The sequence below is a fragment of the Rattus norvegicus genome, chromosome 4 (assembly GCF_036323735.1).
Source record: "Rattus norvegicus strain BN/NHsdMcwi chromosome 4, GRCr8, whole genome shotgun sequence".
Taxonomy (NCBI): Eukaryota; Metazoa; Chordata; class Mammalia; order Rodentia; family Muridae; genus Rattus; species Rattus norvegicus.
In genome coordinates this window covers 52,455,089-52,481,368 of record NC_086022.1, presented here as the reverse complement: position 1 = coordinate 52,481,368, position 26,280 = coordinate 52,455,089, and the positions used below count along the sequence as shown (strand labels likewise).

Below are 26,280 nucleotides of genomic sequence, written 5' to 3'. Positions count from 1 at the left end.
CTCTTTAACTTGGGGCTGGGGTGTTGAGAAAAGCTCTTAGGATTTATGGGAATTGCCATGATCACAATTTGCAGACAGAGCATGACTGTGCACCTGCGGTTCAGGGAACATCACAGAAGAGGAGGCAGAGAGATTTTAAGATCCAGAATACCAGGATGTTGGTTGGGAAATAGTCTCTCCTAGAAATGGCTGTAGGAATAAGACTGTAATGACGATAATATCAATGAGCATGTTAACATGAAAGGAGGACAATTTCATGAACTCTTATCCCTAGACAAAGAACCACAGGCAGCCATGAATGCTAGAGGAGGGAGCTTTAGCTCCCTCATTAGTTGGCCAATGAAGAGTGGTCAGCCCTCAAAGGCATATACACACAAGCAACAAAGCACACTCATCAGGTTGTATTTATATGCATTTTTGCATACATACACATACATACATATACATATATACATATATAGGTGAATGTGGGTAATAGTAATAATTAAAAAATAAGAAAAACTTGAGAGTGGAGGGGTACATGAGATGGCCTGGGGGAGATAAAGAAAGGAGAAGGGAAAATGATGTAATTCTATTTCAATTAAAAACTATTTTTTTAGGGTTTTATTTAGGGCTTTCTAAATAAATAGGCCTCAAAATGGCTACCACTCCCACAGCAATTGCAAAATGAACTATGTAATCACTCTGAAAAATATTTTTAAAGGAAGCGGGAGACTGGGGAAATTCTTGGAAAAGTAATTAAGTGATTATTGTCGGGGAAATTGGGAAAATAAAGAAAGCCAAAGTGTGTTCAAGCCAGCATTCCTTGGACTCTGAATTCTTTGTAATTTCAAAATCAATACCAATGAATGTTCCTCTGCTCTTTGTTGCACTCGTCTCACATATTAGGACATTTCCATTCTTTTAACACTTTGGTATGTGGGAAGCACAAGAAAACACTATTAATGACAATTAAGGAAAATTCAGTTGTAGTAGTAGAGGACAAGCTCATATATTGTGAAAAAGAATAAATAATGAAAATATTACTCTTATGAAAAGAAGTGTGTGTTGTGTTCTGAATAAACAGCTGTCTTTTAAGAAATGCTTTAAAGAATAAAAAAGAAAGAATTAAGGGCACAAACAAAATTGCACTGATACGAATTTGTAAGGCAAGGAAATTAAGTAAGCTTATCTGCAGATGAAGAACATTTATTTTCTTCACTGACAATATAGAAGCAATTTAACATGCTTGAAGTGTCTTCTTTTTCAAGTTTAGTGTTACTTTTACCATATACCAAACTTGCATGCTTCAAAATAAAATTGAATTAAACATGTATATTGGGAAACATATTTAAAAGACTATTCAATTTAATAGATGAATTAATCAAAGTCACGGTGCACAATCACAATACAAGAAAAATACCAATTGTATTTCTACACCAGTTTTGAACAAAAATATTGTTTTTCTGCAACATGTTTTTTTTCCTTTCTCTATTCTTTTGCTTTAAATTTTTTATACAATATATTTTGGTCATATTCTTTCCCTCTCTTACTCCAACTCCTTCAGATTCTTCTCCCTCCTATCGCCACACTCAACTTCATGACCTTTCCCTCTCTTAAAAACCAAAACAGAAAAACCAAAACCCAAACCAAACCACCACTAATAAAACAACAAACAAACAAACAAACAAAACTGGAGTTTTGTGTTAGCCAGTTACTCCTGAGTGTGAATGTGGTTGATATACTGAGTCACTCGAATGAAGAAATCTGATATTCCCTTTCCCAGAAGCTATGAACGGCAGAATCAACATGGTTTAAAATAGCCACAAATTTGAAGTACAAATAGAATCTATGTTATAATATAGTCTAGAGAGAATGAGGAGAAAAACTCTTCAAAAAGGTAGAAATGATCATGGCCTGGCTTTGAAAATTCAATATTATGGTAGGGTGCATTTGTGTGTGTGTATGTTTGTGTGTACCCTTTGAGAGAGAGAGAGAGAGAGAGAGAGAGAGAGAGAGAGTGTGTGTGTGTGTGTGTACCCTTTGAAAGTGTGTGTGTGTGTGTGTGTGTGTACCCTTTGAGAGAGAGAGAGAGTGTGTGTGTGTGTGTGTGTGTGTGTGTACCCTTTGAGCGTGTGTTTCTGTTGTTGATGATGTCTACTTGTTTGTCTTACTATATAGCTCTGCCTGTCTTGAAACTCACCATGTAGACCAGTGCCAGGATTAATGGCGTGATCCATTCTCCATGCTATTTATCTGAACTGGAAGACTGGTTGTAAAGTTTAAATAAAATACAGAGTCTATAAATCAGATAATCTTGAATAATAAAAAACTAGACAAATGTCATTGTCAGATTGGAAGTCTTCCTGACCATATGTGACTGTGAAAACCATAAGAGTATCATATTTTGCAGAAAAAGAAAAAAGAATAAAGGAGAATAAAGATCTGTATGTACATGATTAACTGATAGCTGAAATGGTAATAGGTAGAGTAGAGTTAATAGAATTTTCAATGAGCAGAACTGTATTAATTATCCTTGAAGAAACAAATGAATTTCAAGCACCCATTCATTCATTCATTCATTATCATTTGTTCATTCATCATCCATTCATTCACTGGGTGCTAGGGAGTGAACTTAGGACTTTAAGCATGCAAGTTTGCACTTTGTCACTATGCTACACCCTCACCTGTAACTGTGCTGTAGATTACAAATACTGTCCAATTCTAGGTGGACTATAGGTTTAAAAGTGTCTTCCCTTCTAAAAGCAATCATTAGAAGTTATCTTCATATAGGCAGCTTGGAACTTCTGCTCTCAGTTACTTGTGAAAGGAGAAATGATACAAACTTTAAGGATGCTACGATCAAGATTTAAAGAGTGAGGATTTAGGGGTGAGGATATACTACACTTGCTAGACTGCTTGCCTAGAACATATGCTGTCCTAGATCTGATCCCAAGAACCTAATAAAACCAGTGTGGCCGTGTATACTTGTAATCTTTGCTATAAAATGTAGAGACAAGAGGATAAGATGCCCAAGGCCATTCCAAGTGGCACAGTGAGTTTGACGTCAGCCTGGTCTTCATGAGGCCAGTCCTCAGAAAAGAGTCATTGTGAAGACAGTCAACTCAAAAATGGAAAATGTACTGAGAATATTCTATGCATATACACATTTATAATTATGTGCAAGCTATTCTTATATTTATCTGTGTTATGTATATTCTTGTACATGAACTTGCATGCAGATTAGAAAATCCCTATACAATTATGGTGGCATTCTATTTTGGGTCTTCCAACAGTGCTTGTCCACAGTACTACCTTGGGCATCCAGCTCTCTCTGCTCTGCCATTACTCACAGAGGTAGTGATTTACTCATTAGTTAAATGCTCATCTTTCTCACTCTGCTGTACAATGCACCTCTTCTGCTCTATCCAGGAGATTTATTTCATTACATGGTAGTTCCCGAAGCCAACTGAGGTTATGTGAGGTGGCACATTATTAGAATAACCGAAGGAGTTTGAAAAATCACACCAGCATCACACTTTCTGCCACTGGAGATAAAACTTCTAGGGCTGGATCCTGGCCACATGCATTTTTAAATCTCTTCCCAGATGATGCAGACATTAACCAAAGTCAAAACCCAGGGAAAACGGAAGTGTTTTCAAGAGTTTCAACTTCCTGATCACACTATTCATGCGTATTGTGAATAATTAAAATTAGAGCTTATTGATTACGCTTGAGCTAAAAGCTAAATCTTATAAACAGAAACCTATTTGACTGAGTTACATTTCTCCAAGATCAAATAAAATCTTATTTTAGTCCACTAGAAAGTTTACATTTTGTTTGCCTTAATGGACTAATGATGTCTATGAAATGTCCAATGTCAAGATGAGATTATCAAAGTTCAGAGTCGAAGTGGGACTGGGAAAAGCCCATGTGACCTTAGTCCTACACGAAGAACTTTAGACAACTGAGGGAAGCTATGAACAAGAGAAGTGGTCTTCTCCAGGGAAGGGCACATCAATTGGTTGTCCAGTGCTAAGTAGTCAGGTCTGAAAACATACATATAGGTAGCATTATATGTATCGAATAGGTTATATTTAGTAATACACACACACACACAGATATATATGCATGAAATCAAAATTAGTGAGAAAATAGGCCATGGATTTTATGGATTATGTGGGAGGGTTGGGGGAGTGAGAAAATGGAAGAGAGAAATGTGATTAAATTATAATCTCAGAAATGAAAAAGATGATTATCAGAGTTCAGATCTCAATTCAAGTTCTCAGGAACTGATCAGAATTTTCCTGTTACTCTGTGGGTATTCACCAGTTTCTGATTCCTGCTTTTAAGGCTTGATTGTTTGGTGATTAGATAATCTACTAAAGATAAAATTTCTTTTATGCGTGTGTCTTATGAAAATGTGATTTTGGTATATACTAATTAAATAAAGAGGCAGAAATTGATGTTCTGGTACCCGGGAGAGATGAATTGATGCCAGATGATCTCAAGTCAGGGCAGAGAGGACAAAGGTTTGAGACCTCTGTGGAGATGTGGAACACAGAATTTCTTTGGAACATGAACAAACACTAAAGGTAAAGAAGTTTAAGAAGAAAAAGAAGAAAGAGGATGTTTATTTCTTTCTCATTAATCCAGAATCCACTCTTCCTTTTCTTTTGTTTTCTTTCTCTCTTCCAAAGAGAGGAAAAAAAAAGAGACAGGTAACCGAGAACCACAGTACAGCCAAGCACTAAGTGAAAGCTCCTGAGAATTTAAAACCAACTATTACTTATAACAATGGCACTTAAGGAGCCACCTCAGAACCTCTTGTAAAGATTCTTTGGTTTACAGATCCCTGGGCCTGGTTTGCAGTTGAGCAAGTAGCAGCATAAGTTGTTCTGATGAGACCTTCCATTCAAGAATCACTGATAACATTCCCTGGAAGTTTCTCTTCTTTGCAGTTGGAAAGATTTCATTCATATTTTTCGGTGTGTTCTGCTTGAAAAACATTAATATTTTATCTTTGCATCACTGCAAAGTCCCCACCGATTCCTCCATCTCCAAGTGCAACAATGTCAAGCACAGAATAGCTACGGTAAGAGGAGGATCAGAAAGAACAGGTTCTCAACGAGAAATGAGGTTTCTCTTTTAGAGAGAAATGTAGGAGATGAGAAACCAGCCCAGGACATAGTAAGGAGATTTTCCATTCTGAATGATGTTTGTAGTGTTGAGTTGGTTACGACTCTACATGAGAAAATGGATCTGGGGTTGGAAGTCTGAGCATTCTCCTAGAGTCTCTTTGTCTAAGGGTAAGAACTGCTTTCAATATCTAAGATTCTCTATAATAATAGCTTTGCAGCCCAAGATTAGAATTCCATAGTTTGCTGTACTCTAGGGGATGGTCTAGACTTCAAAAGAACATAGAGAAGGTTCTAGAACTTCACAAGTTAGAGTTAGTAATTTGGTTTCTCTTGTCCCATGAGCTGACATAAAACATGAAAATAATTTAGGTTTAGCTTTTCTACGCCTTGAAGAAAGTGTTGAAACCCATCTGCTTCCCTTCCTTCAGTTGGCTATAATCCACTTTCTGACTTATTGAGAGAGAACTAAGTGTGGCTCATGGTATTCAATGTTGCATTTTGCTTTCTAGGTGGACTGAGTGGGCCGTCAGCTGGACCTTGCTTTTGATGACAGGAGGAGGGGTGGAGCAGGCTTCTCTGCTGCAGGAGTCCCCATGTTCCTGACTTCTGAAAATGTCAGTCAATTCTGATCCTCACATGTAAGTGACAAAGATCAATCAATCGCAGGTTGGACTTTTGCCTTTAAGAAAAAGGTCTACGTGAGTCTTGTTTCTCGTTTTTGCTTTGGTGGCTTTCTAGAGAGTAATGATTTTCACTTTATTGATGACCAGGGGAGGATGAAGATTGTTTGTGTGGGTTGTTACTAAAAGTAAAATAGCAATCACGGGTTTCTAGCTTGTCACCACTGTTGTGAATAGCATTTGCTGTGACAGATGACAAGATCCACCTAGTTACCCACCAGGCAGAATAATATAAAGGAATTCCATCCCGTTTAGTGTTAGCATCCTTCCTCTTGTAAATATCTTACCTCTTTGACATACTCATTTGCCAAGAAAACCACCAAGGCACAGGTGTCCACTTGAGTACAAGTCTCTTTTCACTTCATAATTTAGTATTTGTAAGATTAATTGGTCTCATATAGTCTTTAAGGTGATGTACAAAGCAGACTCAGAATAGATAAATGTTTTAAAAGCATACTACAATAAGGTTATTTTTAAAGAATGAATTTGGAGAATAGCAGACTCCCTTTTACATTGATAGCCTATAAATTAAACTTTTAATTAATCTATTAAGAATTTATTCATTTGAGACAGGACCTCTCCGTGTAGCCCTGGCTGGCTGCCCCAGAACTTGACATATGGATGAAGACTGCATTGGGTTCACAGAGATCTACCTGCCAAGATTCCCAAATGCTGAGATTTAAGGCATGTTCCACCATGCCCAAGTTTTCATAGTTGTTATGGCACAAAATTATCTTATAAATGGTTCTTTACTTCGTGAGAAATATACAGAGCGGTCAAGTATGGGAAGTGAGATAACATTCGTCTTTAAAGACACCATCCTCCCCATCTTTCCCAAGTGATCTGGTTATGCTGCAGATACTCATAGGTGTTCATCTCATAATCTTAACAGCTTACCAAAACGACTAACACTTTCAGTCCCATCAATAATGGCTTTGTAATCCAAATTTTCTTCAACTCCAATCTGTCAGGGAAGAATGGCACTATGAAAACAGGAGTCAACAATTGACTAAGTGCGTAATAATACATCACAAATTAGTATAAAGAACAGTATGTCCCAAGTACATTGTTTTTCAACAGCAAGGTTAAAAACAAAATAAATAAAAATCAGGTAACTTTACATTTTACACTATGAAAAGAAAAATGGGAAATGCCATGATTTACAGTTACTACTCATGAGTTACGGCACATCATGGATAGACAGGCAAGTCTGTGTACTTATAACTGTCCACTCTAGCAGGAAAAAACCTATTCAGTTATAAATATGAGTTCTTTTAAAAACATACCAGATGAGGGCAACTCTTAATGGAAATGACTGCCAGTGATCATTATGGGTGTGGTCTCTTCAGCTTGTGAAAGTATTTATATTAATATATATATATATATATATATATATATATATAACTGGTAGTTGCTATGATTTAAGAAGAAATCAATTGTAAACCCATGTCCAATAATTACCTCAAATAAAATGGATAGAGCCCTTAACCTTCCTTTTCCTTTAACTGTTTCCTCAAAACTTGAAAATCGGTCCGCATCGAAGCAGTAGATTTGCATCTGTGAATGTAATGGTAGTAGCTTTATTAGAAACACTTCACAAAAGCCAGTGAAGAGATGTACCAGAGAAGCTAACCAGCTTAGTAAATTCTACTGAAAAATTCTACAGACTTTACAGTTCTAGAGTCTCTGAGTTTTCCAAATGATTTCTCAATAAGATATACTTAAGTAAGTTTGCTGTCATTTGTATCCTTGGACATAGAAGGAAACACAGAATCTTCCCTAAAGCAGTATGCACTAGAAGGGGAATAATAATAGCCATAATAATAATAATAATAATTCACTAAGTAATTGTTGAATGTAAAAAACCGGACAAAGTTTCTTTTAACTATCATGCATAATTTGTACAAACCTGGGGATCACTGTTTCTTGAGCGAACATACCTAACTTGATGGAGCATTGTTACAATTTTGGGCATTGTCATGTTGTACTTTCTGTTCTTCCACTGAAATTACAAAGAACTCTGCTTATATCTAAAAATGCCAAGTGTTTTAAGCGTCCTATTGTAGCTTCTACTGTGAAGCTAGCCCTTGTGAATATCTATTCCACTTTAGATGCTCAGCCATGACAGGCTCTATTCCAGCTTTTAATGTGCTCCTTGCCCATGGATTGAAATCCAGGTAACATCAGTATATAAAGGTAGAATCAGGCAAGAGTAGAAAACCTCTGAGGACACTTAAGGATTGATAGTGGAAAGGCACCATATTCAGCAGGATGGCAGTGGCCGTGGTGTGCCACCAGTGCCTTCTCAGAGAAGGTATCTCAGTTGACCTCTAGAAGTCAAGTAGTTTTGAGCAGGTTGAAATCAGAAGGGATGGGGGGTGGTCTCCTGAGAAGGTCTCCTGAAAGATGTACACAAAGAAAGTATAGGCATGGGAAACTGAAAGTCATTTTCTGTGATAGCAGGGGATCATTGTAAGGGAAGGGGCTGGAGGAGCAGGCAGTGGTCACACCAAGGAGCCATGGGAAATCACCAACGCCCTTTAGAAAACAGTCATGAGGATAGGCTAGGGATAGGAATGTGGACAGACAGAAGGAGGTTAAGATTAAAGAGAGACTAATATTTTGTCATTTGATAAGTATGAAGAAAGAATGGTAGTTAGAGTTTGCTCTAAAGCACATGCAATTTTTAAAAAGAATTCAGAAGACTTGTTATGGGATGTGGGAGAAAAAGGAATAAAGAGATGGACACATAGGAAGACACATAGGAAGAAAGAAAGGAATGTAAAAAGAAAAAAGAAAGAGGGGGTTCAGAGGGAAGGGAGAAGGGAGGAAGGAGGAATGGGTAGGTTCTAGGATCCTCCTTTGAGGTCCTATTTGCATAACTGCATGGATAATACTTCTAATACTATATTTATTTTTATTTTATGTGTACGAGTGTTTTGTCTGCATGCTTGTCAGTGTGTCTTACATATGTCTGGTGCCTAAGAAGGACAGAAAAGGGCAGCAGACCCCCTGGAACTGGAGCTACAGATGATTGTGAGCCTTCATGTGAGTGCTGGGAACTGAACCTCAGTTCTCTGCAAGAACAACACATGATCTTAACCACTAAGTCAACGCTTGAGGCTTGATTTATTTTTATTTTTAATTATGTGTTTATGTGTATGTCTTGGTGGAAGGATGTGCATGTAAGTACAGTTGCTGTCAGAGATCTTTAGGGGCAGTAGGATTCCCTGGAGACGGAGTAAACAGGCATTTGTGGGTCATTTCATTGGTGCTGGGAACCGAACGGGGCCCTTTGCAAGAGCAGTACACAATTCTTAATCCCTGAGCTGTATCTCAAGCCTAGAATAAATCTTTAAAAAGCAACAGGGAAAAGAAAAGGCAAGCAAGCAGACAAGCCAACAAACAACTTTTCCAAAACAATATTTTGAACAAAATATTTATTTAGAATTTAACTCTTTTGTATTTTTTTGATAGCTTAAAGCTTTTGATATGGAGAGCTTTTTAAAAAATGTCATTTAAAAAGTAGGTAATATTGCATGAGAGCTTAAATCTTTTTTTCTTTTTTTTCATCTTTATTAAATTGGATATTTCTTATTTACATTTCAAATGTTATTCCCTTTCCCGGTTTCCATGCCAACAATCCCCTAACCTCTCCCCCTCCCCTTCTATATGGGTGTTCCCCTCCCCATCCTCCCCCCATTGCCGCCCTCCCCCCAAGAATCCCATTCACTGGGGGTCCAGCCTTGGCAGGACATTAAATCGTAGAAATGAGATGCTATGTATTTAAAAAGTTGGTAAGTGGCTATTAGCCCAAATGCTTGAACTACCCTAGATCCCTAGAACAAACGAAACTCAAGACGGATGATCAAAATGTGAATGCTTCACTCCTTCTTTAAATGAGGAAAAAGAATACCCTTGGCAGGGAAGGGAGAGGCAAAGATTAAAACAGAGACTGAAGGAACACCCATTCAGAGCCTGCCCCACATGTGGCCCATACATATACAGCCACCCAATTAGACAAGATGGATGAAGCAAAGAAGTGCAGACCGACAGGAGCTGGATGTAGATCGCTCCTGAGAGACACAGCCAGAATACAGCAAATACAGAGGCGAATGCCAGCAGCAAACCACTGAACTGAGAATAGGACCCCCGTTGAAGGAATCAGAGAAAGAACTGGAAGAGCTTGAAGGGGCTCGAGACCCCATATGTACAACAATGTCAAGCAACCAGAGCTTCCAGGGACTAAGCCACTACCTAAAGACTATACATGGACTGACCCTGGACTCTGACCCTATAGGTAGCAATGAATATCCTAGTAAGAGCACCAGTGGAAGGGGAAGCCCTGGGTCCTGCTAAGACTGAACCCCCAGTGAACTAGACTATGGGGGGGAGGGCGGCAATGGGGGGAGGGTTGGGAGGGGAACACCCATAAGGAAGGGGAGGGGGGAGGGGGATGTTTGCCCGGAAACCGGGAAAGGGAATAACACTCGAAATGTATATAAGAAATACTCAAGTTAATAAAAAAAAAGGTGGTTTTAAATCTTTGACAACATTTAATAAATATGACTTTATTCCTGGATAGTTAATAGGTAGTCCTTCCTGGTTATAATTCCTAGATATAATTATCAACGTGTTTAAATGGCCTTTTGTTTCTTTGACAGAATTCACCCTGATTTGTTGTGATTTTTATTATTAACAACTACTTTGGATTATTGAAGTAATACAGTTTCATTGTCTATACTTGTGGATTTTTAAAAGAAGAAAATCAGAGGCATTTGCAATGCCATCAGCACAAGAGAGCTACTGTTCACCCTTTTATGGTTTCTCTGGATGATTTTAAAGAATAATATACTTAGTCCCTTCTTTAATTAACTTCATAGAATATGTCTGTTTCACAGGACAGAAGTTGTAGCAAATCAAATAATTTGTACAAAATCATGTCATTAAGGATAGAGTCTTGGCCATTTAACCCAATCTCTGTGTAGTTAGTTTTCATGCTTTACAAAGTTGGAAAAATAATGCTGATTAGGTCATATTCAAATTATTATTTTTAATTGGATAAAACATTTTGAAGTGGGAAGGGTGTGTTTGTGTGTGTGTCTCTGTGTGTGTGTGTATGTCTGTGTGTGTGTCTGTGTGTGTGTGTGTATGTCTGTGTGTGTATATGTGTGTGTGTGTATATGTGTGTATGTCTGTGTGTATGTGTGTGTGCGTGTGTGTGTGTGTATGTGTGTGTGTGTATGTCTGTGTGTGTGTATGTGTGTGTGTGTGTATATCTGTGTGTGTGTATGTCTGTGTGTGTGTCTCTGTGTGTGTGTATGTCTGTGTGTGTATGAGTGTGTGTGTATGTCTGTGTGTATGTGTGTATGTCTGTGTGTGTGTATGTGTGTGTGTATATCTGTGTGTATGTGTGTATGTCTGTGTGTATGTGCGTGTGTGTGTGTGTGCGTGTGTGTGTGTGTGTGCGTGTGTATGTGTGTGTGTATGTGTGTATGTGTGTGTGCGTGTGCGTGTTTGTGTGTGTGTGCGTGTGTGCGTGTGTGTGTGTATGTCTGTGTGTGTGTATGTGTGTGTGTGTATGTCTGTGTGTATGTGTGTATGTCTGTGTGTGTGTATATATCTGTGTGTATGTGTGTGTGTGTGTGCGTGTGCGTGTGCGTGTGTGTGTGTGTGTGTGTGTGTGTGTGTGTGTGTAATGGCCTGCGGTGGTGTGGGTACAGAGGCAAGCTGGGTCTTTTCATTGCTTGCCATTGCTTATTTCAAGGAACCTGGCCCAAGAGTTTCTGGGGAGTCTCCTATCTCCTCTCCCCATATTGCCACAGGAACATTGGAATCACTCGCTGAGTCATCTTCCCAGCCCCAGCATAAAACTCGAAACATGATTTTTACAAGGTCTAATACTCCATCATAATGTATTTAATGACATCCTTTGTTTCAATATTTAATACTGTAAGAACTGTTCACACATAAAATCTGACTCATATCATAATTATTATTGCTATACTTTGAATAATAAAATACTGAAAATAAACAGTTTTTAATATTATTAAATTTATTATTAAATTATTAATTTATTTTATATTAAATAAACTACTGCCCAGAAAGTTCAGCACTTTAGAGAAACATTCGAAAATGTTTACCTATATACATCGTTTATCATACTTATAACTCTTTTTTAGTTTAAACATGACCCCTTGCTAGAAATTAGAGGACTCAACTGAAAGCATCCTGCTGTACATTGATGACATCGCCCCTTTTATTATTTTATTCATTCAGTTCCTCATCTGCATTTATTGATAAGCTAGTAAGTCACAACCTGGGCATGTCAAAGTAGAAAACTGAAGGTGGTTCTCATGCTCACTGAGTTTACAGTCTTGGAAGGAAAGCATGTATTGATCAAGGCGTCAAGACACAACTGTATGTTCTAAATTCTCAACTACACAGCAAGTCCAGTTCTGCGTGAGGGAAACTCTCAAAGATGCAGAAGCTAAGCCTGAGAACAGCAGCTGCCACCGTACCTCGAGTGGAAACTTCTGCCCTTCTAAGCTGTGTTCCGATCCTTCCGATGACACATTGCATTTCCCCCAGTGAAAAGTCATTTTGCTTGCCTTGAAGACCTTTTCTGAAAGTCCTCCACTGAGATAGTAGTCATTGGTGAGATTTATTTCCACTAAAGCAAAAAATAAAAGAACAAAATATTACATCTAAGTTTGTGAAAACCCAAATTATGAATTTAACTGAATCTCCTACTTCAGATAAAACTCACTTGACAGATTCAAGAGGTTTAAAGTCGTTTGCATTTCAATTTTGTCCACATATTAACATACCTAATGTATCTTGTCACAAATCAAGGACCCTGAAGATACGACTACAGTTTGATGCTCACCACGGGACAGCCAACCCACTTACTCTATCTGGTCAACTGAGACCGCCATTCCTCCAAGGCTCTCTGGCCTCAAAGTGCTTGATGAGAGAGGAACACAGTAAAGGTGCCAGAAGAGACGGTGAGAAGAAAAGTCTTTCCCTGGGAGAGCTCTCATCTCTCACTGATAGCCTGTTCCTGCGCCTTGCCCCTGATAGCCTGTTCCTGCGCCTTGGCCCTCGCCCCCTCCCGACCTTTTGCTCCGTCTAATCCCTGCTTTCTGTCCAGACTTCATCTGGCTCCCCAAATTGTCCTAGGCAAGCATTTGAGGAGACCCATCATATGAAAAACTTTTGCAATTTCATATTTGAAACTGGGGTGTCCACCATTAGAACTGGAAACTTCCCCAAGTCCCACAGATTTTATTGGCTGTAATTTTACAAGTAATCGGAAGGATAATGATTCTCTTGAGAGCCTCGTGCAAAGATGATGATGTCTCTCAGTCAGGTTAACTAGTCCTTGTTCTGCAAGTCAGAAACCATGGCTGGCATAGGCACTAGTGATGAAATCCCATACACTGGCTACCTAGATAGTGATGTAAGCTTCCATTGACTATGATAATAATAATGTCAAGCACAGTGTCAATCATGCAAGCAATGGCAGTCAACATGAATCACTCATGAAGGACCTCCTAGTAGAATATCAACTGCTTATACCCCTTGGCTACTTGATTCTTATGTAACCTTAGGGAGCAAAAACAACTGTGACCTCTGTTACACTCAAGGCAACTGAGTAACAGACAAGGCAAGTTGCTTCCTCCAATGTTTACATTGTCATCTGAACGACCACTGATAAAACCAAGCAGACTGACCGTAAGGGACAAATACTTACCCATTGCACCTTAAAAGAAACAAAGCAGAGATCAAATGTTCAAAGCACAGCTTTTAACACTCACAAAATTGTATTAAATTGTCAAGATTCGGAATAATTTACTTTTATTATATTTGAATTATAGAATAACATGCCAAAATTTTCTAGGGTATTCATTCAAATAATATTAAATGCTTTTCAGTTAGTCACTGATAGAGAAAAACCCTGGCTCTACAGAATACAAAGTCAAATTATCACATTTATTAATTATATTATCTTAATATGAAATGCAGATGAAATTTGTTCATTATAAACCACACTAACAGGTCTGTTATTATAATTTTATTATCATTATTTCTAACTTTTGCAAAGATGGACATTTATGTTTATACAATTTCCCTGACAAACTGTTTCATGTCAAAACAAAATATCTAAAAGGGAAACATGTCATATTTTGAAAATTATCGTGTCTATATATACTGTTCACCAGAATTTCCTTAAATTTTCAGAAATTTTACATTTTACATGAAAGAGATGCTCCCATAAAAGATACTTACAGAAGTACCTCCTTAATTTATAATTTTAAATTTCTCAAATAAAAGGCTATTACTTGGTTTTCTTAAATTAAGTTATAGTTGATTATCTTGTCATGGTCAAATATTGACTATGGCCTGAGGCTGAACATCTAAGACCAAACTTAACGCCCAAGATATGGAAATACTGACCAAGTGTCTGACTATGCACCAAGTGGAAACATTTCATTACCTCTAATTTTATTACCTTTTTTTTACATTATCAAATGGCAAGACCACTTTCATTGCACGAGGAGAAAACACTGCATCATGTTTTTGTTACTTTTTTTTCTGTACAAACTCTCCAAGTGCTGATTCTGTTCTATTTGGCCTATTACTATCAGCCTCTGTTCAGTTCCTAGCATGTTAGTAAAAGGGAATGAATCTTATTTAAAAAATATTCTCAGTATGAAAAAGCATGTCAAAAGCAAAAGACAAGGAGGTTACCTGTTTTCCCAGTGTTGTGAATAAACGTGTTTTCCAAGGATGGTTTTTCCCAACCCTGAAATTTCAGTTTCTTAAGATTCACATTTACTTGTGTAAGATCTTCATCAATATTAATAGGAGACTGCTTTGGGCTATTACATATTGGATATTTCTTTCCCCAATTTTTTTGATTTAGTGCTCCTAGGGAAAAGAAAGAAGAGAATTAGTTTCTTGAATTGCCATGTAAAACCTGAAGTGTGACATTATCAAATAATATATTATAAAAGAATAGATCAGAATGGTAGAAGTGGCATATCTTTAAAATAAGTTATACAATAATTATGCCTCAATTAGACGGTGGGTTTTAAATAACTCATCATCTCCCATGTCACAAGGAGAGTATGATGTAGGCTGGGCTTGCACCAAAAGACGTGTTTACTTAGAATTTCCTAAAATTCCAAATATTGTAAACCATAGGCCCACTCATATACCTGTCAAATTCAGGGTTCATCAATAGTTGTTCCATTTGTCACCTTATCCAAATCTTCATAAAGCCAAGGTGTATGTAAGGTAGGCAGCCATGCTCAGTTGCAGACTGAAAGGCCAGGCACTCAGAGTTGATGCTGAAATCTTTAGCAACTCACATGAGATGGCCCTTTTCAGACCCTTTGTCACTGCTGCCACCAAATGACTTGGCTCAATTTCCATCTGTTCAAGTTTTATTTATGAAAAAATAATCATCAAAAATCTCTGTACTATGTGGTAATGCAACCAGGTCATATTACGTAACCATGTTAAATCAAAACACCCTATCAAGACTTCTGATAGGGTTTGTTTCACTTCTTTCACAAAATGAACGGCCCTCTGAACCAATAAGAAGCCTTCACTGCCCCTTCCTCACTCCCACCTGGAGACACACATCATCTCCCACTTTCACCGCATCAAAGCTAAGAATGGACATTTATTTAACGTCTCATTCAAATGTCTGTAATATTTATTGTAAGTCCAAGGCTTAAACTTTTCTCAACTTTTCTCCAGTTACCATAAGGAAAGAAAAATGGCAGCGTAGTTTCAGTAGACAAAATTTTAACAGCTTTTCTTTCTCAAAAGGAGTGTGAGTGAAGCTGAGTTCATATTACTAAAATCTGGGGGAATCCCAAGCAAACATTTGTGGTGCAACCCCAGGCTACACCACAGTCTCCTGGAGATGTGAAAGGTGGTGCAGGCTAACATCAATGTCAGCTGGATTGAAAGACCACCTCTTAGCAGTGTGTCGAAGCTAATTTGCAAAACATCCCTGTAAAGAAAGAATCATTAGTCACACCACGATGCTGCCTCTGAAGTCCTGGGGAAAGCAGATTAATACCTCACAGTGAGGCGTCCATCGAAATCAATAGGTGCTGAAAACATACTCTTAATGCTGGCCATACTTCTCAGGAGGAGTTGAACACAGTGTGTTTTGGATATGTACAGTGACACATATTTTGACTTCTAGGAAGAGTTTTATTGATTTCAGTAATGATAGTTTGATTTCATTTCTAAGATGCTTGGGCATGGAGACAAGAAAATGCTGCTTATTTTATAAATGTCAGTGTAAAAGAAGCGTAGAAGCATGAATCAATAAATCCTTTTCGTGGCTCACACTTTAAAATATTAGCACAATAAACTCTCGTTAGAAGAATCACATGGTCACAGTTTACAAAGCATACTGTTTTAGGTCTCAGCCAACACCGCATGTGACAAAGAAGTTGGATGACTCTGGTCCATTTCACCTTCACTCTGACTTGGATCTTAGATCTTAATATATACAAGATAGATTTACTTTTTGAGACAGGGTCTCTCTATAAACCTTTGGTTGTCCTGGAACTCCTTATGTCCAGGCTGGTCCTGAACTGTCACCCATCGACCTGCCTCTTGTCTCCTGAGCGCCAGAATTAAAGCCATGTGTCGCCATACCCATCATCCAAAATGGAACTCTTAATTTCTGCTCTGAAACAAATTCCTAATGCACTTTTGCCATTCTCTGAACTTACGAATCACTGGTAGGTCTCAGTTTTACACTTCGGTTAGTCATGTTGGATCTGCCTTCAAAATATATTTCTAGTTGGAATGTCTTTCATATCTACCATGGCTATACTAGCTCAAGCCACAGTCATCCTTTCTATACTTTATGCTCGACAAAAAAATCTCCTGAAAGAGGCCTTTGGTGGGCCAGTTATCAATAGCTTCATGAAGTCAGATCTGTGTTTGAACACAATCTCTAGGAAATTCATCTACATAAATCTCCACAGTAGTTCAGAGATTTCTAGTGCCTTTCCACCCATCTACAGTTTGGTCCCTCTACAACTCTGTTCTCCCTGTAGCAAGTGCAATTGTGAAAGGACCCTCCAAATTTTCAGTGTATTTTTTACCTGTCTCATATAAGTGGTGTGTTAATAGAGGGCAGTCACTCTTTTGCTAATTCACATTCTATGGCAAAGGCAATAGAAAGTCACTGCTTGGCTTTGATACAGAAAACTCCTCTGCAATTGTGCATTTTAATCTCATGAGCTTTGAAAAGTTGGGCAACCAGATTGTAAGAGGTCACAGGCCTAGGAACTAGGAGCCAGGGCTAGGAGCTGAGGGTGCACACTCCCAACCAGAGCAAGCAAGCTAACGAAACCAGGCACCGCCATCTTGCCTCTCAGAAGTGAATTATTCTAACCAAGAGGCAGCCAAGCTTCAGATAAGACACCCTGTTGCTACACTTGTGAATCCCTGAGCAGACAGCCCAACAGAGTGGGCACTCTTCACAACTCCTGGCATACAGAAATCACGAACAAATCTGTATTTTAACTTCTACCTATGTAATAACTTTCTCTGACATCAGAGAAAACCAATAAAACCCAGTAGTAAATCTTTTGATATTGTTGGTTTCTTTTGGGTGACAGATACCCTGCCACTGGGACAGTCCTAGAATTTACTTTGTAAACCAAGCTGACCTTGAACTCAAGAGGTCTGCTTGTCTCTGCCTCCCAAGTGCTAGAATTAAAAGATTGTACCACCATGCCTGGCTCAGTAGTAAATCTTTAAAAAACACACACCAGTGCTCGGGTCACTTTTTCCCTTAAATCCTCCCCATGCCTGTCTATCTCACTCAGAATACAAGATCTTTGCCTAGGCATCATCTTGACTTTTCTTTATCACTGACTACTCTTGGGGACTGTGCTATAGCAACGATCGCTTCCATTCTGTTCTCAGAGCTTACTCTCATCTCCTGGACTGCTTGCCCAGATATTTGCAAGGCCCAGGTACCTTACTTTCTGGGTTCAGTTGGGTTTCTGCTCAACTACAACTACCCAGGAACACTTTTTCCTAGCAGTCTTGCAAAATGCTTTTCTGCTTTTGGTCATGCCCAGTGCCTTTCCTTTATTTTTCTTCTTCTAATGCAAAATGTTTATTTCTTTGTTGTTTCCACACCCTCATATCTATAACAAATAGTACAGGGTGGGTCTTCAATGAACATTCATAGAACCTTACAAGTTATGGTGGGAGTTTTATGTATTTGAACTCATGGGACTAGAACTCAAAACAGTAAAATTAAAGAAAACAAAAAGTCAGTTACAGGGAAATTCCTAAAATCAACTATAACGCTTGCCATTGCTATATGAGAGTGGAGTAGCTTCTACTGAAATTCTGCTGAATGACACTGGGAGAAAATATGAAGGCGTGAATTCTATGTTTTCTTGTTATAGCACAACAGGCCTGATCAGCTGGATTGTGTTTCAAATGTGTGGCAGAGTGTGAGTCAGTCTATTACCCTTGCACTAGGATTTCTGGAGCAGCACAGGATCTAATTGACTCCCTAATATTTATGATGGGGACACAAAAGAAACGAGGGCAGGATAAGGTTAAAGATTTTATTTTTAGCAGACAAAAAAAAAAGAATAAAAAAAAAAACAAAGCCCAGAAAAACCTATCAACTGAAGACTCTACAGGGTAAGTCATTTAAATGACCAGGAGTACAAAAATCAAGAGAAGTTAGCCCATAAATGTTAAAGTGTACACACATGTGCACGAGTGGGCACACAGATACACACGGACACACGAACACACACAGGTACATACTACAAATGTAACAAGCATTAGATATATTTCATCTGTCTTTAACACTGACAGATTAATCTACCCTTATACTTAAGTATCATTATATAAGTTCTCAAAATTATCATTAGAGCAATTGGAGACTTTATTCGCTGTAGTGGTTAAAGCCTAGGATTGTGCATCTGAAAAAGCAAGTGGATAGAATCATTAATGAGAACAAATCTATCCGAGTTGCATTTGGACAAGTTTCAGAAGATCTTTCAAGATTTACCTGTAGTAAGCTTTGCAGAAGACTGAATGGGAGCTCTAAGTGATGTAGGCAAACTATTCCTTTATCACATCTTTCACTCATTCATTGACAGACCTGAATCAACCCATAGATTCCTTGTGCTCGTCTACTGGGGGCATTAAACAGATGGTAAGTTTACAGTTAACGTGTCGGCTTCCTGTATACACTATTGCCAAATCAAATCTAGCAGACAGAAAAAGCAAATTAAGATTTTGTGAAACAGTCTTTGCGCATCAGAGTATTTCTGTGTACCTTTTCTTCCAAGTGGAAAGGAAAAGCAATTCCAAACTCTGTAGGGGACACACGGGAGTTCAAGGTTGTTTCCTTGTTTGTTACATTCCAGAAGAGGATGCGTGGGGAGAGTGGTAAACATGCCTGCATACGTCTGAAAGAATGTCCATGACGAATGAAAGTGACCAAGCATGGTGAACGTGTACTGGTGCTGTCATTGATGGATAGATAGGGTCATGACAGAGGGAACCCACACTATGCTCCTCTGAGTGATAAGCCTGAGCAAATTTGGGTGGCAGAGAAAGTTAGGCACAGCTCAGACAAGCCATGAGCAGGGACATGATTTGTGTGTGTGTGTGTGTGTGTGTGTGTGTGTGTGTGTGTACAGTGTCTCCTCACACATTCCGTAGAGGCTAATGGAGAAGACAGCTGTGGACCAATGGATCTAGGGCAAGGGCAAGCTTTCTTATTAGAGATTATGGTTGCCAATCAGTAAGGCAAACGGAAAGGAAAAGGCTGCAAAATCGATGGCTATTTTCACAGGCATTTCCTACTAGCATGTGAACTACATTTTATAATATCCTGGACTTATCTGGATGGCCATACATCTGTCTCTTATTTATCACTTTTCTTAGCCTCTGACATATAAGGATTAAACAACTATTTGCCAAATGAAGACCACTCCAGTGCTATGTCGTTACCTACTCCCAATGTTAATTTGCTACATAGATTGACCAGTTGCTGTTCTAGAGAGGAGTGCATTTTATAAAATGTTCTTCATGAACTCTATTACTTCATTAGTCACTAGCATTAAAAAATATGAAGTGGGAAAAGTAAATACAAAACGAAGTGGGAATGAGTACAATAACATTCATATGCAAATGCATAACAGCTTAGAGACACACACTCTCTCTCTTTCCCTCACTTTCCTGCTCCCAGTGTCTTATTATTCTTGCCTTGAAACATCAAATAATTCACAAAATGATCAGAATATTGGTTGAAAATTGATATGAATCTGACAAAACTCTCTCTCTCTCTCTCTCTCTCTCTCTCTCTCTCTCCCTTTCCTCCCTCCTTCCCTCCCTCCCTCAAATTGCTATTAGTAAGTTTTGAATTTTAAAACAAACTGATCGTTAAAGGCTGAAATGTTCTGGGGCAGGTCCCACACCCGAGTACTTAGGCAACACAAATTCTATTCAATTGTGTTTTGTTGTTTGTTTTTGTTTTGTTTTGACTTGATTTGATTATTTTTAAGAGAAAGAACACAAAGTTGAGTGTTTTTTTTTCTAGTAACATTTCAGCCTTTAGTAATCAACTTGCATGACCCTACCCATAACCAACAGCCTCTTGGTTTTAGGTTCCATCAGAAGCAGTCTCATGATCAAAGGGGTAATCTTATTAAAAAGTAGCATTGCTGTGGGAGGAAGTGGGGCACATTTCCAAAGGGATTGAATAGTTGGGGTGAGAATGGAAGATGAATTATGTTATTTATATTAATGTCTTTCATTGGTTTGGAAAATTATTTCTGGAATGTTCAAGGATCCTATGAAAAGACTAGTGGTGAAGGCATTTTATAACTGTTTATAGTTCCAACAGAGTATGACTTTATTCTTTTGTAGTTTGGATATCAAATACAATAAATAAAATATTTTATCCAAATAAATGCACCTCTCCCATGAAAAATCATTATTCACTATAGCATTTGTCTCTTTTTAAAAATTGAGCACAGGTATTTAAGACTGACTAATATTTCCAATGGTATGCTCATTATTCTTCCTCAAAAGAGAAAAACTATGCTTACCACGTAAAATTTAAAATTAAGTTCATTGTATGGTTCTTAAATATAGCTAACTTTGTAATCAGCAGAAATGAATTCCTTCTGATTCCATTTACATGAGAAAACCTGATTCTTTCTCTCCCAGAAACTCTCAAATGTTAATTGTGCCTTTGGCAGGGGTGGGACTTCATGGCCTCTTCGTTTGGCCCTCCATACTGAGATTTTGTCTGTCTTAAGCTTACATAGGTCTTGTGCATGTAGAGACAATTGCTCTGAGTTCCTATCGGCAATGACTGTTTCTTTGTCGTTCCTCTGGGTCCCACAATCCTTGCAGCCCCTCTTCCAGAAGATCCCTGAACCTGAGGAGGGGGCTATGGTATAGACATCCCATTTAGGACTGAACACAATTCAGGCCCTTATTTCCTGCATGCTGACCAGCTGTGAGTCTCTATGTTAATTACTCTCTGTAAAAAGCAGCCTCTCTGGTGGAGGTTGAGAGATGGACTGGTCTACAGGTATGACAGTAAGTCATTAAGAATTGTTTGGATGCTATGTCCGTTTAGCAGAACAATGAGAGTAGGTTCTTTCCTAAGGCCTGTGACCTCTCTAACCATTGATTCTTGTCCCTGATAATGGTGCCTTGTATGACTTCCACCTCATGGAGTGGTCCATAATTCCAAACAGAAAGTGGTTGGTTAATCCCATAACACTCAGACCACTATTGTATGAGTGGACAAACAACCAACTTTTTAAAGTAATTTAAATAGTATAAAGAGGTTGACAGTACAGTGACTCAGATTCACATTTTAAATTATTCTGACATACAAATGAAATAAATCAGTTTCTATGAAAATATAAGAAAGAATTTAGAACCCCAGCCAAATGGAAGGATGATTTATGTAAGAAGCCTTTTTGTTTATTTGTTTTCCTCAGATGTAGCCCTGAGCCCTGGAGCAAAGGGATCTGTTAAAAGAATCTGCAGCCTAAAAATCATCAAGAAATATATATCATTCTAATAAGTACCATCACATATAAGATGTCTGAGAGAACACCCCATTGCAAAATAAGAATCTACAGAGACATTCTGGTATGGTTCTGACCAGAGAGGCTTCTGGAGCGAGAACACAGATCAGCTGCAAGCTAGCTCAGTATGAAAGCCTACTTCCTCAGGGCTGTATTTGCCTTCGTTATCTCTTGTGACAGATCCTTCTATCAACCCAGTAGAAAAATCTTTGTGAGGCTGGTTGAAATTTCTAATTGATAGGGGCTTCTGTGTCAGCAGTGATGTTTACCTATGTACTTAGGGCAGTTCTAAACCAATGTCCTAGTGCCACTATGAAATGTAAGGAAATCATTAGCTGAAATTCAGCATGCATGCACACACTAGAAACTTTCCCCAAGTTTCCTCTTTAAAATCATATACATTTTTTCAATTCAGAAAATTTCTCCAATAGAATCCTTTCAAGACTTAGTGATTAAAAATATTGTTTTGCAATGCAATAACTCTAAATTTATAACAGACTATTGGAGGAAAATACAGCATAAATGAATGTGAGGATATTGAGGTAGTAAAAATGGCATCACTCTAGCTATGAGCTAGCAGACCCTGATAATTTTGGCAAGTATAATGACATTGCTAAACAGATCAAATAAGATCTATGGTCTTAAGCTACCACTAGTGCACTGTTTTCCACAGTCTCAATAGCCTGGATCTCCTGATGGATTCAAGACTTATACTTCTGATTGCTGGTTAAAATTATTCCATTACATTAGTAAGAAAAAAAAACTTCTTATTTTAAAAACCATTTAGTGATGGTAAGAAATAGTAAGAACCCAAACCCTGAAACAGAACTGAGAATCAAAACAGAAAGTCATTCACAAGGCTCTGGAACTATTAGAAAAGATTCATTCACTGAGAAGTAAAGAGGGGAAGAAGAGAAAATACTACCTTAAAAGTTACAAACATGGGTGCATAATACCCGCATACTACCCGTCGCGGGGAGGGATAGGCGTAGGCAGAGAAGGTTTGAATCTGACCTCTCGTCACTGAGAAGCCTGTAGATGTTCACTAGACAATTAGAAATATGGCTCCTGAAGCCACTGTGAGGTCTGAGCTACCGATAGAGACTGTGAACCATCAACACAGTAGGCTAAAATCATAGATGTGTCTGAAGCATTTTTGTTACATTTGGTAAATGAGCAGAGGATCAATGATAGGACCTCTGAGTCTAGTGACACAGAAAACTTGAGGAGAAAAGTTAGATCCAAAAGAACTTAAAATTTAGTGACCTGCAAGGGAATTGCAAATCTAAGTAAAAATGGTTTTAAGAACATCACAGAATGACTATCCTAAACTAGGTGTTACACACAGATCACAAAGCCCAAGGCGTCACGACTTAAGAATGATCTTTAGATGCTATTCCCTAACTCAAAGCTTATTGTTCCTGGAGTAAAACAATTCACAACCATAGACTTAAATTCACAGAGCTAATCGTAGTGGAACGCATAGGGTTTTCAGCAGCTTGTGGTGAAGAACAGTGTGATAGCTGGTCCTCCAAGACAGAGACAACTATAAACAGAGAGCTAGTCCTCATCGGTGTGTGTCTTCGCTTTCTTAAGCTTTAAGTTTCGGAGTGAGATCAACAGTGTTGATCGATAATCGGAGGGCATGTGTTTGCAGGACTAGGCAGTGATCAGCACAACGGGGTGGTGAGAAGGTAAAGGTCTGGAGAACGGGAGGTTCTGGGAGGTTCTGGCACTTGTGTTGAAGGCCGTGTCCTGGTTTGAACTTGAAATGTCTCCATAAGCTACCGTATCTGAACGCTTGCTCTCCAGCCGCTATTGCTCTTTGAAACCTTTAGGAAACTGTTAGGTAGAACGCTGCTGGAAGGAGTGCGTCACTTGGGGGTGGAGTGCAAGGTTTATAGTCTGGCCCCATTTCCGGTTTTCTCTCTCTGCTTCCTGTGTGAGGGCGCATTGTTTTCAGCCGGATTCTGGCTCCTGCAACCGTTCCTTCCCTGCCTGTTGCCATGTTTTCCCTGCCAAAAAGGACTGTATGTCTGGAACTGTAAGGCAGTACCAACCCTTCTCCCCTGAGCTGCTTTTTGTTGTGTATGTTATGGAAGTCAAAGAAAAGAAACCGATAAGCTCCCTTACTGTGGTCTCTAATCTGTTCCAGGAAGAAAAAAAGTAAACGTTCAAAAAGCTATTGAACAATTGCAACCGAGGCTTTCCCTGCAACTCTTCCTTCTAAATTTAAAAGGAGACATTGATACTTCTGAATCCAAATATTGAAATGAGTTCATTGCTTTAGTCTGGTATGAAACAGTAAATCAGAGATGGAAAAGAAATCACAGAGGAAATTTAACAAGCTTACGGAATTCCGTGGAGCTCTTGTTTCTCTATGAGAAGCCACCCTTTCTCAAAGGAAATTGAGGCTCAGAGATTAATAATTTTGATTAATGTTATAGCTTCTCTATATACCTATATTATCAACGTGTGTCCATTGTATTTTTATATTCAGGGTTTAGATTGAAGGCAGTGAGAGCTGATTCATTGTAGCGATTTTTCCCCCAGTCCAGTTGTGGTTAACTAATTTCTCTCAATGAAAGGCAAGCAATCTATGTGAGGAATGATTGAGAGAAACAGGAATATTTGATGCTGCAGCCTTGTTTATACCAATGAAATAAGCGAATACACAAGACACAGCTTTAGAAATTATTCCAATTTGAGAACAGGTGGTGGCAGCGATCTGATGATGATGATGATGATGAAGATGATGACTTATAGACATTGAAAACTTTCTTGTTGTGGTCACCAACTTTCCTCTTCCTTCTGTAACTGATCAGCCAGGTACTTAAAGCAAAAAAACTAGCCAGATAGAAAATAAGAGCATAAGTCTCTGACACGACACCACCATCATGCCTGTTTTCCATGTTTATTATCCACAGGTTTATTCACACAAGGCATGGCTGTATCTGTGATCTTTAAGTCTGGTATGCTGGTCAAAAGATTCAAGTTTGAAATCTGAGACATGGCCCTTCTATCATCCTTCTGTTCGTGACAGGACCTCTTTTTCGCACCACTGCACCACCGTTTAAAGAGCATGCTGCTTAAAATGTCAATGCTTTCTTTAACTCTCATATAGAGCAGCCGGCTTATCCATTTGCTAAATATTAGTCAGAAAACAGTCTCCTGTACCGGATCTCCTAGAGGCAGTTTACTGACCACATGTGAAGGCCAGAAAATAATCTGTGAATCTATCGTGGTGGCAGTCAAATTCACGGTTTAGAAGTCTGTTGGATTACTTTCTGATCCTGTCCAGTTGCCAGGCTCTGGAAGGCAGTTTTTATTGTTCATGTGCTTACTCATTCATTAAGTACTTATGGAGTGATGCTTACTCATGCACTTAGTAATTATGTAGTGGTGCTTACTCATTCACTTAGTACTTATGGAGTGGTGCTTACTCATTCACTTAGTACTTATGGAGTGGTGCTTACTCATTCACTCAGTACTTGTGGAGTGATGCTTACTCATTCACTCAGTACTTGTGGAGTGATGCTTACTCATTCACTTAGTAGTTGTGGAGTGGTGCTTACTCATTCACTTAGTACTTATGGAGTGGTGCTTACTCATTCACTCAGTACTTGTGGAGTGATGCTTACTCATTCACTTAGTAGTTGTGGAGTGGTGCTTACTCATTCACTTAGTACTTGTGGAATGGAGTGGTGTTTACTCATTCCCTTAGTACTTATGGAGTGGTTAGTCTGAGCTAGTGTATGAGGCTCAATACAAAAAGTTTCAAAGATGAACAGAATGTGTGCTATCAAGGAATTCACTGCTTGAGTAGGCAAACACAAGCGGTTACAGTTCCTCATTGTCAGCACAGGAGAAATGTGTACACAGTATTGTAGCAACACTAATAGTACATAGCACACACTGGACAGATGACAAATAGGACTTCCTGCAAAACAAGACATTTGGCATAAGTCTTAAGAGAGACAAATATCCAACTGGAGATGAGGAAAGAATTCTGGGTTGATGCTATTCGGGTAGAGAGTACAGCATCCACACAAAAGAGAGACCATGGCTGTTCGGAGAGACATCAGGAAATGCCATGCTAAGATGAGATACAAGACCTAAAAGTCACTGTCAAGAGATACACTTGCATGGACTTAAGTGTGTTTTAATTTGCATCTACGTTTTTAACATCCTGGTTAAAATGTCTTACTCCTCTATTCAGTAGAATAGAACTAAGCAGAGTTTTGCATGTAGTTCAAGAGTAGGTTCCTTGCCTCTGCATAATTGCACATAAATGTTGTCAAATGGTCAGGGCAAGGGAAGTGAAGCAAGTACTGAGAAGTGAAG

The 26,280-nt window shown here is 38.6% G+C and overlaps 1 protein-coding gene across 5 annotated transcripts in view; it reads right to left on the bottom strand.

Moving 5' to 3' along the window:
• Positions 1-26,280, bottom strand: part of Ptprz1 (protein tyrosine phosphatase, receptor type Z1) — a 197,900-nt gene that overhangs the window by 79,537 nt on the left and 92,083 nt on the right. For all 5 annotated transcript variants that reach the window (XM_006236137.5, XM_006236138.5, XM_006236139.5 and 2 more), the window contains exons 3-6: positions 14,555-14,734; positions 12,322-12,473; positions 7,262-7,357; positions 6,698-6,764 (exon numbers count right to left, since the gene is read on the bottom strand). In XM_006236137.5, the coding sequence (XP_006236199.1) occupies positions 6,698-6,764; positions 7,262-7,357; positions 12,322-12,473; positions 14,555-14,734 (495 nt within the window). The remainder of the gene's footprint in view (positions 1-6,697; positions 6,765-7,261; positions 7,358-12,321; positions 12,474-14,554; positions 14,735-26,280) is intronic.